The sequence below is a fragment of the Lipomyces doorenjongii genome (assembly GCF_038497915.1).
Source record: "Lipomyces doorenjongii strain NRRL Y-27504 unplaced genomic scaffold V1508scaffold_12, whole genome shotgun sequence".
Classification (NCBI taxonomy): Eukaryota; Fungi; Ascomycota; class Lipomycetes; order Lipomycetales; family Lipomycetaceae; genus Lipomyces; species Lipomyces doorenjongii.
Genome location: NW_027118079.1, coordinates 135,296 through 152,621, shown reverse-complemented (window position 1 = coordinate 152,621; position 17,326 = coordinate 135,296). Strand labels below are relative to the sequence as shown.

Sequence of the window (17,326 nt, the reverse complement as noted above, 5' to 3'; positions counted from 1 at the left end):
ATATGGACCTATTTTGAAATTACTTAAGCCTACATGAATATGATACAACTCGTTGTATTGAGGTAATATCATCCTGCCAACAGCACATAAAACACATATTTATATGAAGGGAATATCTCACCACCCACTGTCTTAACCCAGCGTAACACTGATCGCAAGACCAGTCATAGTCTGTAAAAACAAACCCAGCTAAACGGGAAAGAATATGTAAAAGTAGTGTTATAGCTCTCTGCGTATTGACTGACTGACAAGCCATGGCACATAAAGAAGCAAGTGAAGATTGCTTCTCCGCTGTCGAAACAACAAGCGACCGGGCAGTTCAAAGCATACGCATGAATCTCAAGACTGAACAGAGGCAAGAAGACGAGAGATTAGCAATCACAACGACTGACATGCCAGAGATTGTGATAAGTATAGAGTACAACGAATTGAGATTCCTAGTACCCGGCTCGGTTGGAATCTAACAACCAATGGTGGAAACGATACATATATTTGAAAACAGGTACTATGCCGTGCGAAAGAGAATAGCTATACCAATTCAAACCTGCAATTCAAACCTGCCAAGTAGCTATATGTCAATCAATATCGGGCATCACATGCCGAAAACTCCATATATAGTGAAAGCCTATAACAACACATGATCGGTCAAAATATAAATTTTATTAAAAAGGGATGTTAAATGAGTTTCTGTGCGAAATTTTTTTTTGGATGGTGTTGTCCCTTTTAAGCGTAACCGTACCTTGATGACATGCCATATATACAATTTTAATGTTATGTTTGAGGAGTTATGTATACAATATTAAAACATATAGGCTCATAAACTGATCACTGCTTAGACATATATTCCAGTTTGTATAATAGGAGATTTGGAACGTAAAAATAATAAATCGGCAATAGTTTAGTGGCTAGAATTTCCGCCTGTCAGGTGGCTTCACCAGCGCGCGGGGGACCGGGGTTCAATTCCCCGTTGCCGAGTATTTTTTTTGGTGGATCTCGTTATATTTCCATCTAATTTATTTCTCTCCCGTCAAAATGAGTCGAATAGACTTACGGTCCCGCCAAATTCTAAATTATTTATTTGCTTAAACTATCCGTGTATACAATAGTGTTGATTTTATCCACTCCATGACGACAGTCTAGTTAGACTCCTGAATCGCATTATAAATCGCAACGCTTCCCTGACCATGCCAGTTCGCCCTGGGGTCCATCTTTCGGCCACTGACATCCGCATATAGATGTGCGGGACCATATCCACCCCCACCGGGAGTACAAATAATAATTCTCTCCCCAGCTTGCATTGAAGCTGTGTTCTTTCCACCCAAATTGATAATTCGTTCCTTCTTGCCCCCTTTTCCATCATCGACAAGGCGAACCCACAGATTGAGGCCACATTGAGCTTCTTCCCCTCCTGCAAGGCCGTAAGGGTGATACACACGACGTTCAGACAAAATTGAGCATTGAACCGGAACTCGGAACTCAATGTCTCTCACGACACCATCACCACCGCGATATTGACCATTACCGCCAGACCCTTTTCTAATTGAAAACTCGCGGAGTAAAACTGGATACCTCCTCTCAAATATCTCAGCATCAGTGATACGAGTATTCGTCATGTGGGTATGGACACCGGACGTGCCGTGCCAATTGGGTCCTGCACCGCTGCCGCCAGCAATAGTTTCGTAATAGCCCCAACCGCGAACTTGCTCGTCTTTCCCTTCTATTTTACCTCCGATACCAAACGTGAGATTGTTACAATCCCCTTGTGAGGCAGCACAAGCTTGAAAGGCATGGAAGATAACGTCAGTGACCCGCTGACTTGTTAAAACATTTCCCCCAACAACTGCTGCTGTAGCTGATGGACTTAAAAAGGAGTCTTTCGGGATAATAACCTTAATTGGCTTCAAACAGCCTTGATTAAGAGGAATATCTTCGGTGATTAAACATCGCAAGCAGTAGATGATGGCGCTATATGTGACTGCCTCAGGCGCATTCATATTGCCGTACATTTCTGGGCCAGTGCCCGTAAAATCAAAGACTGCAGTGCCGTCGTCTCCATTGATATCAATTGTGAGACAAATAGGTGACCCGTCATCCATATAGTCTCTGGCTCGCAGGAGTTTACCTTCAAAGCGCTTGCTAACTTGTTTCAACAGATTTTTGACTGAAAGCTCGGCGTTGTCCTGGATCGCTAGCATGTAAAATTGGACCACTGTCTCACCATATTCGTCAATTAAGCTATCGATCAGGTTAATACCTTTCTGGTTCGCCGCCACCTGTGCTTTTAAGTCGTTGATGTTGTCTGGCAAGCAGCGAGTACCAGAGCAACCAGGATACTTAGCAGGTTCATGAAGCAGTAGCTCGGTAATACGCTGTTCATCGAAATGTCCCTCAGAAACCAATTTCTCGCTAAAAATGGTCGCACCCTCTTGATATAGCTCTCGAGAGTGAGGAGGCATAGATCCGGGAAGAATGCCCCCAATATCTGCGTGATGGGCCCGCGATGCGACATAAAAAACAATTTTGTTGCCGTGAAATGCTGGAGTGATGACAGTGATATCTATCTATGTGTTAGTAGAATTTAATGTTACATTGGACAAGAGCATACCGGGCAGATGAGTCCCACCAGTCTGAGGGTGGTTAGAGACAATGACGTCACCTTTCTTTAGTTTTCCTTTCCAAATATTTGCTTGGGTCCGTACAGCAGTAGACATCGATCCGAGATGAACAGGAAGGTGTGGTGCATTAGCAACTAATCCACCTTGAGCATCAAATAGTGCACATGAATAATCCAACCGTTCCTTCACATTTGTGGACACACTCGTCTTCTGGAGCGCGCGACCCATTTGCTCCGCAATCGCCATAAAGCGATGACCGAAGATAGAAAGTGTTATGGGGTCAATCTGTTCAGTATTTGCAGTCTTCTTTCTTGCCTCATCGCCAATGTTGACCATGATATGCGTCTCGAGATTAACAGCTGCAGCACCTGGTGGAATAACTATGGTTTGAGTATCATCTGCAAGAATCGCGGGACCCAAAATCTTTTCACCCGCATCCAAGTCTTCGATCTTGTAAATTGGGGTTTGTTTACGACCGCCCTCGAAATAAACTTCTTTCAAGCTGATCCGTTTATCTCCATTGACTAGTGTCACCTTGACTGTCTCTAATTGCTCATCAACTGTTTTTTCTGCGAGTTGATAACTTTTGCCGATACCACGCACCCGAATGTCATCAACTATAACATCTCTGTTTGGGAGAATAAACCCAAACTCTTGTAAATGGTGATCAACAAATGGCTTTTCAAAATTCCACCCATCTGCAGGTTTTATGATCATCAAGGCTGATTCTGTACCCTGATAACGCATGTTCAGATATAATTCGAACTCCAAATGGTGATCTTTAAATCCTTGCTCACGCAGTGATGCTCTTGCCCTCTTCTTCAGCTCAACAAATCGCTCGACAAACATGCTTTGACTCGCGGGTGTGAATATATATGAGCTAGGCTCCTGTACCTCTTGCACTACATCAGCCAGCGCCATGCCATAAGCGGAGAGAACTGATGAGTACTTATGAATCAATATTTGCGAAATACCAAGGGCTTCAGCAATAGCCACTGCGTGCTGGCCACCTGCACCTCCAAATGTAGCAAGTCTATGAGTCGACGTATCATAACCTTTAGCTTCAGTGAGAGCCCGGATTGGTCGAATCATGGCCTCATTGGCGACTTTTATAAAGCCGTATGCAACCTCATCTGCAGTCATGTTGCTTGCGGCATCAATTTCCAAGTTAATCTCTTCTGTAAGTTCAGTAAAGAGTCTTTCTGACGCCTCGGAATCGAGAGACTCATTTTCTTGAGGTCCGAATATTGTGGGAAAAAGTTCTGGAAGCAAACGTCCAAGATGCAAGTTAGCATCGGTAACAGTTAATGGACCACCTTTCCTGCGCTTGACGTTAGGACATTTTCTATTTCACATAAATTGGCTGACCTATAGCATGCGGGTCCAGGATGGGCCCCTGCACTTTCCGGACCAACAACGAATAACCCATTCCTCCAGAACAGTTGACTTCCGCCACCAGCTGCCACAGTGTTGATGTCTAACTGTGGGCTCTGGATAGTGACCCCAGCTGTCGTGGTCTCAAAGACATGCTCATAATGGCCCTCCCCGTATCGCGACACATCTGTAGAAGTGCCACCCATGTCAAAACCGATCACAGGAATCTTGGTCTTGGGGTCATAGGACGTGAGAGCGTATCCTACAACACCACCAGCAGGCCCAGATAAGATCGCACGTAATCCAGAGAATGAATTCACGTCCACAAGACCACCGTCTGACTGCATAAACTCACATCGCGTGCCTTTGCCCTTCAGAGCGGATGCATTTCCTAGGCCACCAGCGAACCCGTTTTCGAAACCGGAAATATATTTCTTGATCTCAGGCGTCAGGTAGGCGTCAGCTGTAGCCGACGTTGCACGAGGAACGAGCTTGATCATCGGCATTAACTGACTTGACAGAGAAATATGCTCAAATCCAATTTTACGGGCGATATCTCCTACAAATTTCTCGTGCTCCGGAAAAGTGTACGAATGTGTTAAGCATACAGCGATGCTTCGAAATCCCTCTGCATACAGCTCCAATAGCGAAGTCTCAACTTCTGTCGTCCTTGGCCGCTTCGAAATTCTGACGACTTCTCCTGAAAGGCCGACGGTTAGATCTTCATCAGTTGAGACATCTACAGTCTTAAGCTTCTCAGAATGCTCGGTATAATCTTCTAGAGTTACCCGTTCGTCGACTTCGATCACTTTTTGATACAAAACTTCAGGTTTATGGATAGCGATATCAAAAATTTTCGGTCTGCTCTGATTGCCGATGATAAGACAGTCAGCAAATCCTTTTGTTGTCACCAATGCGCATTTTTGACCTTTCCGCTCCAGTAACGCATTTGTAGCTACTGTTGTTCCCATTCTAATCTGCGGCAGACAGTTAGCCATTTCGTCAAACCATCAGAAACGATATAAGCCACTGACTGATTCTAATTATTATGGTTAGCAATCTCTTGATGGAATAAAAGAGAAGAGCTCACCAATTAGGCTTGTGTCTAATTTCTCTTCGCGCGAGATTTTTCTGCCCGTAAAAGTTTCTAACACTCGTCTTATAGCCTCTCGAGGTGCATCTTCATAATTCTGCGGATCTACGGATAGTAGTTTGATAACGACTGGAGGCCGATCAGGCTGCCAGCCAATACAATCCGTAAATGTTCCGCCCCTCTATTTTCATACAACATGATCAGCTTGGCATGCCCCAGGCAAATAGTTTGACTGGCCACAATAATATACGCTATATATATACTCACATCGATTGCAATCTTAATTCCACCAGAACCCGGTAGAATCCCAACATTCGCGTCACTTGAAATACCATGCTTCGCTTCGTCTATGGCCATCATGGCTTCCGATTACCACTACCAACGAATATAATATCTTCGATCTTCTGTTGCTATCACTGTACGAGCCTACTCTTGAGTTCTAAAATTGGAATATATCTAAGACAAACCCTTGACTTAAGAAACTTGTTACAACAACGTCATTGTGCCTGAAGATGGTCATTGCTTTTCAGGAGCAACGTACAGTCTTAGGTAAGCATGAAATGACAATCACCTTGATACTACGACGAAGCAGTTCACAAACAGAGTTTACAACAAAATTTATGGTGCTACCTGATCATGGTTCGATGATAGTGTAAGAATTTTTTCTCCTATTAATTTACATTCGTAGTCGGGGTTGCGCATTTAGATAATCAGGTGACTCGAGAGTAATTTGTACGCGAGTACGAATCATGGCCGTAAACACGGAGTCCCAACTCCAGAAATAAGCTTACTCTACGCTACGAACGCGCTTTCCAAGGAAGTTTGAAGGACAGCACTCAAATATCAACCCGACTAATTATGAGCGCGAATTGTGTTGATGACTAAGTTCGTATGAGTGGGCGCTCAGTTACGATCAATATCAAGTTCACTTGCGAGAGTTATCACGCACGAAGGACAATAAGGAGCAACCGACATGTCAATAAGCTTAGGGCGCGCGGCCAACAGTCAACGTGCACGCAAGCCAGTTCTGACCAATGTTACAGATTCAGGCGCATATAACTATGTCGTGAAGTCGTGTTTTTTGGAGTACATTCGCACGCCGCGCTCACAGAACCTGTTCCGACGAACGGCCGGCCATGAGACGTTGCAAGTGGCCGAGATACAGCTACACACGTCTTTGCTGCGATGTATCAGGAAGGAGATCGACACTTATCCGTACTCATCGCTGCATCAAGGTGCAGTCCTGCATAATATGTTTAGTGAGTTTCGCGATGCGGCTGAGAAAAAGGATGTCAAAGAGCGTCTCAAAGATGGGATGTCGTTGCAAAAGCTATTCGCATTATTTATGCAATGTTGCGGCAGCAGGAAACTGGAGCCAATGCAAGTCAACGAATGTACACTAGCATTTTTGGCATATCTTGAATATTGTATAAATAAGGTGCGCAGCCCCGAGAAGACTGAAAACGTCCGTAAGATAATATTGGACGTCAAGCGATATTACAGTGCGCCAGTACAGCCGCCTTTGTATCTAGAGGTTGCCTACGTGTTCGGCAAGCCAGAAGAAGCTGTTCGCGAAGATATCTTGAATTATGCGGGAATGTTGACGGAGCTGGAGTACATGGATGACATCAAGAAGTTGCTTACTGACATCCGGATCGGCAATGATCGAACAAGTAGCTTTGAGTTGGATATCGACCGCCGAACTTGGAAGGATGCGGAATCTGAAGCATTGAATCAGATACTTAAGCTTCATCTTGCAAGCAATGTGCATCAAGTGGACCGTCGAAATAGTGGATACTTATACGAGGTAAGCGTTCTGTTCATACCATTAATTTGCGATTCTGACAGTGTCAGGCAATGTACAGTTTCATTCCACCGGATCCGGTGACTTACTATCGCCGCGTGCTGATGCTGGCATGCCTGCGTGATTTACCTCTTGCTAATTCATCAGACTCGGTCGACTATTTGTCAAAAGAGTCTCGCAATGTACTCACCATGCTATCCACTAACTGGCGAGTGAAAAGGTCTACGCGGGATATATTGGAGTTTGACGTGGCGCGAGAACTATACGTAACCAAGAGGATGGACATCTGGGTCATGGTCCGTGTCTTTCAATTCGTGGAGTCCCAAATGATGAAGTTGCGTATAGATGTAAAGGATCCATGGACCGTGCAAGATGTATGTCTGCCAGAACTGCTTCTACTATTATTACAATTTATTGATGTGTCCAGAAAATCATGTATCGAAATAGCTTGATGGCTATATACAAGTACATGATAGGAACAATTGTTGACCAATATTCCTCGCTCTTTTCGCCTTCTGATGAACTGGATGCAGGGGTAGCAGACAAGTTCGCATTTATCGATTCATATATCGCTACCAATGACTTATTCCAAGGAACTGAAAGGGAGTTCCGGGACACCATCAGAGTGATACGCGATCGTGTAAAGGTGGTTGGGCGTTTCCATTTTTTATTAATCTTGATATAGTATATTCTGATGGTAGCTAACATTTGAAGTAGTTTGCGGCATACAATCACTTCCTAAGTCTGATCAATGAAAGTAACGTCAACAATTTGGTAATCGATAGGTGGCGCGATGTCATCCGACAGACAATTGAAGCCATTAAACAAGTCAAGGCGCGGTACAGGTTACCCACAGAAGTGGAGGGGATTGGCATAACGCGATGGGCAGCAGAGCTTCAGGTCGGATCGTGGTGCGCTGCTCAACTTGCTAACATGGCAGCTGAGTTTTCCAAGGAACAGACTGTACTTTTGAGAGTAGAACTGGACAAAGAAGGCACGGATCTGGCAATCGAAGATATTAAAGATATCTATTCCTGGCAGTGCCGTTTACGCAAGATCTTCCAAACTGAAATGCCAAAGTGAGTTAGCCTTTTAGAGCACAACATTAATATACTAATTGAAAAGGGCTGTATATCCATTCGATGTTGAAAGCGCATTATTCAGTTACGTGTACATCTGGTTCGACAAGCGGTCCAATCTGCCGAATGAATGGGTTGACGGCATTGTAAGGGTTGAGAAGGAATGTTTCCGTTCGATAGCGCTTCGCTCTATGTAAATCAAGTATTCTAACTTTGAAATAGTTTGTTCCAAAGTCACTGGACTCCCAGCCACAGCAGCGGCATAGCACCTCCGTATTCGATATGTTCCAGGTTTTCCATCAACAAATGAGTTTAATTAAGGAATTTAAATGGCAAAATGAGTATCATGTTGCTAAACTGTATAACGTTGTCATGAGGGTATGCCTCCGGTTCTTTCTGCTTGTTTGAAGTCTACAAGCTATTTCTAACGTTGTTGTTTATGGTTACTAACGGCCTCGTATAGTCAGTCTCTAAAGCAATTAGACTGTACTTACAAAATCTTCAAAGCAAGTATCTCGCAGATGTCAAACCGTTATCAGGGGAATACAACGGAAAGAAACAGAAAGGCGATTCGGAGTTTAAATTCTCGTCGGAAGTAAGTTATTTGTACGGTTAAAAGAAAGAGCCTATTCTAAAAGATTATTACTGCAGACTTGTGTGAAAATGAACAACGTGGAATACATCAAAAACAATCTTGATCAGCTTGAGAAGTCCATTAATGCGGAAACATTGGCTAGTTTAATTGCCTCAAAGGAAAGAAAGGTGCAGGCTACCACGAATTCTGTTTTTACGATCGAAATAGTGGAGGCAGAAGGTCTGCAACCTTGCGATGCGAATGGTCTCAGTGATCCATACGTTGAATTGTTTGATCAGTCTCAAAAGCGAAGTATTGGACGCACGCGGACTATTTATAAAGACTTAAATCCGCGTTGGAACGAAAGCTTTGAATATTCAGTCACCCAGTCTGTCAATATTGGTGCCAACATTTGGGACGAAGATTTGTTTGGCCAACGAGATCACTGCGGTAACTGCTTATTCTCGTTAAATCCCAAGGAGCATCGTGATTTTGAACCTAGGGAAACCTGGATTGATATAAATCCACAAGGGCGGCTGAAAGTTGTGACTATTATGGAACGTGATCGAGACGATATTATGTTTCATTTCGGAAAGGCATTCAAAGAAATCCAACGGATGGAAGATTTCATGGTGAAGTCTATTCCTGACCAAGTGAGCGTTAATCTTGAATGGCGGAATCTCGATGCTAACATAGCCTGCCTTCAGTTCCGAATGGCGATAAACGATGAATTATGCCTGGACACTATCCGTAACGTGATCAAACCCTCGGGCTTCCTTTCATCCATGGCCAGGCGCCTACTCCGTACTAGTGGGTCTGAGGGAGTATCTACAGTGGGGCAGGTGAGCCTTGAAGAAAGGATTGGCGATGCAATAGATCCTTTTCTGAATAATTACCTTCTACCGATTTTCAAGACTCTTGAGGCGACGTTGACCGATATGTTAAAGGTCACGGTTATGCTTGAAACGTGGAATGTGATTCTAGAGCATCTGGAACTGCTTGTGATTCCTCCGCTATCAGATAAAGCTGTACAGCAAAAGCCATTGTCTGACGACGAATTAGCAGTCATAATGAGCTGGATCAATGTACGTCGCGTGTTTACGTATATTGACTGTTTTGCTGATCAAAGTAGGTTGAATTTCTCGAATTTTTCCACGGCGAAGGTCACGGGCCATCAATTGAGGCACTCAAGAACGCCGAGCATTTCAAAATCATTACTTTGGCGAAACATTACTATCAATATACGGCGCAACAGTTGCAGGCCGACTATAATGATATGGCCATTCGGAACTTTGAGAGACGTAACCAAATTAAGCTACATTCAGGTATCATTGGACGGATGCGCACAGTCCTTGCCCATAAAAATTTGGGCACAATGCGGCAGACCGCAAAACAATTACGGGATGCTAGGGATGTGGATAATACGGAAGAAGTCATCCTGCGCGTACTGGCGCTTAAAGATCTAGACCATCGTTTACCGAGGATATTAAAGACAAGAAGACAACAAGCCGATATCCGTGCTGTCCAGTCCGCCAGTCGAAGGTCAGGGCCAGTGTTTGATCGCATGCAAAATATGCCTGCTTACCATAGGCACGATGCCGCTTGACAAGTTGAAACTATGTAATTTTTGTTTGTTTGATTGCCATTATTAGCTTTGGATATCGCTTTTTGGATTGCTTTTGAATGGCTGTCTTCGGTCTCGAGTAATTTACTGTATATTATGTAGGTAGAGCATAACCCCGCACGGTCATATTCTAATGAGATCTTAAAAAGTGCAACGTATAATCTAATCTAACCCATTACTAATATCCAGCATATATCTTTCCGAATTATTTAACATAGTACGTTCCGTCGTCAACGTTGGCCTACAATATTAGTCAGAGGATCCGCTAACCGCATAACGAGGACTTACCGAATAAACCTCTTCGAAATCCTCCGAGCCACCAAGCTCTTTGAAGAGACCGTTCGGGTAAACTCGAGGAGCGGCAGGCTTGTCGGGCATAAAATATGTGAATATGTAGCTGCCCACCCCAACTGTCGCAAAGAAATAAAGTATTGATTTGAACGCCTGACCGTCTGAAACGAAGTCGTGAATATCCGGGGACCACATATTAAGCACGTCGTCATCTTCATGTAGCTGTTGGAAGCAATCAGCAGATATAGCGAACAATTGCCGAAGTCACCAATAAAAATAAAACTCACGGGATCGTTATAGTTGCGTCGTAATTGCTGATCGTCGTATTTTTCGTAGGGATCGCGGCTCTGGTTGCTCACGTATGGGTAGTCGGGATAATCACCGACCTGCGTTGCAGTCAGCAGCCACTTCTGAAGAACGAGAGAGATGTTTAAATGTAAACTTTCTCTCGACCAAGCAGTCAATGCAATTACCATTCGGTCGTCTTCCTGGGCTGAGTTCGTCGCGTAGGTCGCACAAGGTAATACTCTTTGTATCCGTGCGGTCTGCCGTACGCTTGCGAAGTGCGAAAGGGAAGGTCCCCGAAGGGAATGTGACACCCGTAAAATTCTTCGCGATAAAAACATAGGCCAACTAACGTATAAACCTGTCAATTGGTTGTTGATATATTCCGCTGTCGACACTTCGGTATGTGAACCTTGCGAAAGCTGCGGTTTGGTCTGGCGAGACTTGTGAATGTTGATTGGCTGGGAATGCAACCTAGCCCTGATAAACTCTAATCGGGTTTAGCGCTTGTAACTATTTGCCAGACACTTAGCAACCCAGACTGCTGAGCACAAAACCTCGCGGTCTACCCTTTGTTTTCTGCTTTTGTGCATCCAAAAATATCGCCACAATTGTGTAAATTCGCGTGTAGATTTGTCTCAAAGAGACGCATCTGCTCATGTGCTGAACATAAATATTGTGACAACTTAGACTTCTTAATCGCGAATGGCGCATTCTAGAGTCACTAGAAGCGCTATGTCCGGAGCCGGAACTTCGCCATCTAATGAAGCTAATAAAGCAGGTATGTTATCTTTGGCTTGTTTTCAATATAACTACGGTAGCTAATGATTTGTACTAATAATTTTTTTGTAGAAAAAGGAAAGGGGGTAAACGATGTGAATTCGAAGTGCAGTGGCGACCATGTTACAGTGTCCGGACGAGTCTTGAGACCTACCCCAGCAAGAGCGCCAGCAACGGCAATTCCCAAGTTTCAGAAGATATTGTCAAGTTCACCATTCAAATATGCTAATGCCACGAAAGCGTCGCCAGAATCTGAAAAGCCACGACGACCAGTCGGACGGCCTCCCAAGAAGTATAGTTTGCAAACTTCAGCGTCGGCGAATAGTAGGGAGGAATATTCGGTAGAGCCTTCACCAAAGCGATTGCGTTCACTGCGTGGTAAATCTGTCACTAACAGTGAAAGTGATCAGTACGATTATGCTGAAGGTGATAATGCAGAATTAAATGGGGAGATTAAACAAGAGGATCAACTGGAGCCTATACGGCGAATAAAAATCAAATACAGTGTCCCTAAACCAATAGTGGCACAACCAGCACATATCCCCGCGCCGCCAGCATTCAATTCGCTAGACTTGTATCTCGATTCGTTTCGCATACTAGAAAATGACGATGTTACAGAAGAGATCTTTAGTCGTCGAGCCGCGGAGGAAGCCAAACTTAGACACTCAATTGACGAGGCAATAGCGCAAGGCAGATTAAATATTGACAATGATAGTTCTTCTCAGGGAATGACAGCAAATTCATTGAAGCGGCCGTTCGAGCCACCTAGGGCGCGTTCGCATCGGGATCAATTGCTCTCTCATGCCATTTATTTATCGAAGCTGGCCACGGACGCGCGAAAGAGCCATCTATCGCGAGGGAAAAAGATAGCTTCTATGGTGCAATTACATTTCAAGCGGCTGTCCGGTGCTGATGAGAAGGAGCGGAGGCTAGCAGAAAAGCGTTTGAGGCAGTTGGCAAAACGGACTGCGATGGAAGTTAAGCGAAAATGGCGTTTGGCTGAGAAGGTATGTCTGCTTTAAGCTACTCGTTGTACGTAAGCGAGCTAATAGTGGTTCCAGGTTGTTCGTCAAAAGATCACACAAAGACAACAAGAGCAACAGCGGTTGGTAGGAAAACTTCAGCTAAACTCCATCTTAGATCACTCGACACAACTTCTCGAAGCTCGCAGAGGTCAATTACGTGCAAAGGTCGAATTTGATAATGATGACAAGTCTATATTTGATGAGAGCGAGTCTGACATTATAATGGATTCCGAGTTAGACTCAACTAGCGATGAAGACTCTGAAAATGAGTTTATGGGCTACACTCAATCGCAGTCGGACGGAGAACATGAGTATACCAAGGATACTAAGGAACTTCGCGAGCCTGAGGGAATTCAGGAAATCCGTCCGAGTTTAGGACTTGCCGATCTGTACAGTGCTGATGAATTACAACAGCACACTAACCATGCGGGTATTAGTGGTGAAACTCCCGATCTGAATATAGGAAATGGGCCCAAGATGGTAGAGGCGAGTGACAGCGACAATAGAGCAACCTCAGTTTCCTTTTCAGTTACCAGTGAGAGCAGAGTGACTCCCTGTACTCCTTCCGGCGCTGCTAGAACAACTATCCCGTTCCTTTTACGTGGTAAATTACGGGAGTACCAACATACGGGTTTGGATTGGTTGGCGGGATTGTACAACAGTGGTACCAATGGCATTTTAGCCGATGAAATGGGCTTAGGGTAAGCAATAACTCGAAATCTGCTACAAACATCTGTGCTAACACATTGTAGAAAAACCATCCAAACTATTTCATTGCTTTCTTATCTTGCATGTGAAAAGGAAATATGGGGTCCTCATTTGATTGTTGTTCCTACTAGTGTCATGCTGAATTGGGAAATGGAATTCAAAAGATTCGCTCCAGGATTTAGGATTCTCACATACTATGGTAATCCTGCGCAACGCAAGGAGAAACGTCGAGGATGGAACAACGACGACTCATGGGACGTCTGCATCACTTCCTATCAACTGGTTATCCATGATCAGAATGCCTTTCGGCGAAAGCAGTGGCAGTATATGATCCTGGATGAGGCCCATAACATTAAGAACTTCCGATCCCAACGATGGCAAGCGCTTCTCAATTTTAAGGCGAAACGGCGATTATTATTGACCGGTACGCCGTTGCAAAACAATCTGATTGAGCTGTGGTCATTACTGTACTTCTTGATGCCTTCCTCGAAGGACGCGTCGTCAGTTATGGCCAATGGGTTTGCGAGTCTCTCCGATTTTCAGGATTGGTTTTCACATCCTGTTGATAAGCTCATTGAAGGCAATTATTCTAAAGAAGATGACGAGGTTCGGAATACAATATCAAAGTTGCATAAAGTCTTACGGCCATACCTATTACGCCGACTCAAAGCAGATGTTGAGAAGCAAATGCCTGCGAAATATGAGCATATCGTTTACTGCAAGCTATCTAAGCGACAACGTTACTTATACGATGACTTCATGTCACGTGCCCAGACGAAGGAAACGCTGGCTTCTGGAAATTTTTTGAGCATTATCAATTGCTTGATGCAGTTGCGAAAAGTATGCAATCATCCAGACCTGTTCGAGGTTCGGCCGATCGTCACGTCGTTCGCAATGGAAAGATCCGCCATCGCTAGTTACGAAATCAAGGAACTGTTGATCCGTAAACGACTTTTGGCAGAGACGTCGGAAAATGACGTTAATCTTGAGTTTTTGAATTTGGTGCCCGCGAAATACGAGCAAATGTCTACAACTGAGGCCAGTAGTTCTCGACTTCTGTGCGCGAGTCACGATATTCAGCGGGATTGGAACACTTTGATGTCCTCTATTGATGCAGAATTCAGTACTGACTACACCTCTATCAATGGTTACCGCAAGGCTACCATTTACCACAGGAAAATCGCAAATGCCGAAAATCTGCGTCAACAGCTATACACGAACCATTATCGGTGCACCAGGTCACCACTGTACGGCAGAAATGTCATAGAAGCCTGTCGTATCAATGTTCCGCGAGAGAAACGTGAACCATGGCTGCGGAGATATCCATGTGACAAGCTGGTATTGTCTCTATGTGACAGAGCAGAACTGATGAAAGACTCTATAGAGCATTACGCTTTTGTTACACCTAATGTCGTTGCGTTAGATCTACGTCGGCTCGTATTTCCCAGCGTCTCGACCTCTGTGTTTTCTGCCATTCGTCAATATTATGAGAATCCGATGCATCAGGCTCAAGTCAAACTGTCAATCGCATTTCCAGATAAGCGCCTCCTGCAATACGATTGTGGTAAATTACAGCGACTTGCAGTTTTACTTCGAGATCTTAATGCTGGCGGCCATCGGGCTTTGATTTTCACGCAAATGACTCGCGTGTTGGATATTCTAGAGCAGTTTCTTAATATTCATGGATGCCGGTACCTGCGATTAGATGGTGCCACGAAAATCGAGCAACGACAAATCATGACAGAGAGGTTTAACAGTGATCCGAAAATTACTGTTTTCATATTATCTACGCGATCTGGCGGCCTTGGTATTAACTTGACGGGTGCCGATACTGTTATATTTTATGACTCAGACTGGAATCCGTCAATGGATAAGCAGTGTCAGGACCGGTGCCATCGAATTGGTCAGACTCGAGACGTCCATATCTACAGATTCGTTTCAGAGTACACCATCGAATCTAATATTTTACGCAAGGCTAATCAGAAGCGAATGCTAGATGATATTGTTATCCAAGAGGGCGATTTCACGACAGATTATTTCACAAAGTTGTCACTGAGTGATATGCTAGGCACTGAAAGTGACGAAAAGTCGACAACTTCACTTGATGTGCAGGTTCGCGGTCTTAAGGGTGGTCTTGAGAAGGCACTCGCACAGGCTGAAGATGAGGACGATGCCATTGCAGCTCGAGTCGCGATGAAGGAGACGCGCGTTGATGCCGATGATTTCTATGAGCAGGATGGGGGCACGAGCGTTGATGACGATATTGCGGATTCAACGCCAGCACCCAAGGGCTCAACTGGAGGATCGAGTACTGCTACACCTTCCCGCATGCTCGCTGATGCCGACGATGAAGATAAGTCGATTGAAATTCGCGAAAATCGATCAGATCGTGTACGAGACGAAAACAAAAACGAAGATGATGAGGAAGATGAAGATGAAGGAATTGGTACCGTGGATGATTATATGATAAGGTTTATTGAAATGGGCTATTATTGGGACTAGTCTATGATAATGACGTGTGATTTAGGGAGTTACGGAGTTTACGGAGGATAGTTTGTGTTAGAAACTTGAAGTATGTAAATAAGTATGGGTCTTAATAGTCGTTTTGTATATAGCATTCTGGCTTGTGCATTAGGTGGTACAGTTGTATGATCGGTTGGTTGGAGCTCATGCATGATGAAAGTCTGACGTCATCACACTATAACCTGACCATTTACTACCAGACCTGCTATAGGCGTGTGAGCACATAGGCAGATGTTTATTCGGTCGTCAGGTTATTCCATTACTCCAACCACAGCTCGTCTGAATGGGGCTACCAAAACGGATCTGATCGAACTTTACTATAAAGTATTGATTGAACTGGCTAAGGAATGCACGCGGTTCTCGGAGGTGTTCCACCGTCGAACTTTGACGGGCGTGTTTGCAGATCTGCACGCCGAAACTCACGTAAACTGACCATATGACGTGGATGAGCTCATTAATTGCGATTACCCATGTATCGTTCATGGTGTGGTGACATGCTGGTCTAAGATCATGTTATCTATAAAGCTAGTTGCTTTCCTTCCTGATTCTCACTTCACGCTCCTCTCTCATCTTAGAAGGTTGCTTTTCACTGATCTTCTTTGTTCAAATAATCTAGTAGTTTGTACAAGCCAACATGAGTAACAACGAAGTATGTTGATTAACATGTATCCTGTCTTGATTGTCATTAATTGCTCTTAGGTTCCCAAAGTCTTCTATCGTGGTGAGAATGAAGAATTTATGGTGGTGATCCAATCACCTGAGGACTACCGTCGGTACAAGAAAGACCCATCAATCCCACTGGTCGATATCGTGGATTCCTTCAAGGTGTTCGTTACACGGGCTGGCACGCAGGGCATAATTGATGAGGCATCACGAGCGATGCTAGAGAATGAATTTGGTACAAAAAATTCAGACCAAGCTATCCAAAAGATACTAAAAGATGGCGACTTTCAAGAGCAGAAGTACAGTTACAAGACGGAATATGATTCGACTAATGATTCAATGGGAGCGAGGTTTCCACATTAAGAGAACGAATTTAAGATTCCAGAATATTTGAGTTTGTGTAGAATAGTGGATCTCATAGTCAGTATCATGCGCACATGTATCAAAGTAATGCTTTCGCAATGATATAGCTTCTCGTCGCAGTAACTATTATATAATTGCATTCGCTGCGAAAATCAATATCAGGCTCCATTTCCCCGCTCCTGTAGAGCGCCAAGATTCGCTAATCTGTCGGCATTCTCATTGCCGATAATTCCACTATGGCCAACCACATACATAAATTTGACTCGGGCTCCTCGTCCTCGGCGAACATCGATTTCATCAAGAATCTGTTTGATCAAGTCTGCGTTTTCTACTTGTTGTCCTTTTGCATTTCGCCATCCGTTCTGCCTCCATTTGATGCTCCATTCTTCCACGCATTTAATCGAATATGTAGAATCTGTTCGAATCTCTATATGCCGGAACCTTGGGCCCTTTTTGACAGCAAGAAGGATAGCAGTTAGCTCCGCACGTTGATTAGTCTGTCGTTCGCCTGGCAAATAAGTTGAG

At 44.2% G+C, this 17,326-nt stretch overlaps 5 protein-coding genes and 1 non-coding gene across 6 annotated transcripts; 4 read left to right on the top strand and 2 right to left on the bottom strand.

The window, feature by feature from the left end:
* The first annotated feature begins 887 nt into the window (after window positions 1–887).
* On the top strand, window positions 888–975 carry V1508DRAFT_t26. The gene has a single exon. It is a non-coding gene; the product is annotated as a tRNA-Asp (tRNA).
* A 46-nt stretch (window positions 976–1,021) lies between these two features.
* On the bottom strand, window positions 1,022–5,806 carry V1508DRAFT_383237 (Hydantoinase B/oxoprolinase-domain-containing protein). Its single transcript, XM_066937739.1, has 6 exons — window positions 5,350–5,806; window positions 5,080–5,263; window positions 5,024–5,028; window positions 3,984–4,966; window positions 2,606–3,936; window positions 1,022–2,557 (listed from the first exon to the last, which is right to left on the bottom strand). The coding sequence occupies exons 1-6, from the start codon at window positions 5,440–5,442 to the stop codon at window positions 1,137–1,139; spliced, it is 4,017 nt and encodes a 1,338-aa protein (XP_066797177.1). The 5' UTR covers window positions 5,443–5,806; the 3' UTR covers window positions 1,022–1,136.
* On the top strand, window positions 5,651–10,335 carry V1508DRAFT_413382 (uncharacterized protein). Its single transcript, XM_066939778.1, has 10 exons — window positions 5,651–6,889; window positions 6,937–7,260; window positions 7,314–7,532; window positions 7,604–7,965; window positions 8,012–8,124; window positions 8,186–8,343; window positions 8,429–8,560; window positions 8,617–9,192; window positions 9,247–9,624; window positions 9,672–10,335. Exons 1-10 carry the CDS (start codon window positions 6,056–6,058, stop codon window positions 10,143–10,145), a joined length of 3,570 nt encoding a protein of 1,189 aa, XP_066797176.1. The 5' UTR covers window positions 5,651–6,055; the 3' UTR covers window positions 10,146–10,335.
* V1508DRAFT_413379 (uncharacterized protein) lies at window positions 10,237–11,206 on the bottom strand. The gene is made up of 4 exons (XM_066939777.1): window positions 10,928–11,206; window positions 10,742–10,840; window positions 10,452–10,676; window positions 10,237–10,404 (listed from the first exon to the last, which is right to left on the bottom strand). Exons 1-4 carry the CDS (start codon window positions 11,078–11,080, stop codon window positions 10,369–10,371), a joined length of 513 nt encoding a protein of 170 aa, XP_066797175.1. The 5' UTR covers window positions 11,081–11,206; the 3' UTR covers window positions 10,237–10,368.
* A 28-nt stretch (window positions 11,207–11,234) lies between these two features.
* V1508DRAFT_40617 (SNF2 family N-terminal domain-containing protein) lies at window positions 11,235–16,111 on the top strand. Its single transcript, XM_066938749.1, has 4 exons — window positions 11,235–11,520; window positions 11,592–12,526; window positions 12,581–13,245; window positions 13,297–16,111. Exons 1-4 carry the CDS (start codon window positions 11,445–11,447, stop codon window positions 15,752–15,754), a joined length of 4,134 nt encoding a protein of 1,377 aa, XP_066797174.1. The 5' UTR covers window positions 11,235–11,444; the 3' UTR covers window positions 15,755–16,111.
* Window positions 16,083–16,880, top strand: V1508DRAFT_40831 (ribosome maturation protein). Its single transcript, XM_066938993.1, has 2 exons — window positions 16,083–16,424; window positions 16,475–16,880. Exons 1-2 carry the CDS (start codon window positions 16,410–16,412, stop codon window positions 16,799–16,801), a joined length of 342 nt encoding a protein of 113 aa, XP_066797173.1. The 5' UTR covers window positions 16,083–16,409; the 3' UTR covers window positions 16,802–16,880.
* Window positions 16,881–17,326: the final 446 nt, after the last annotated feature.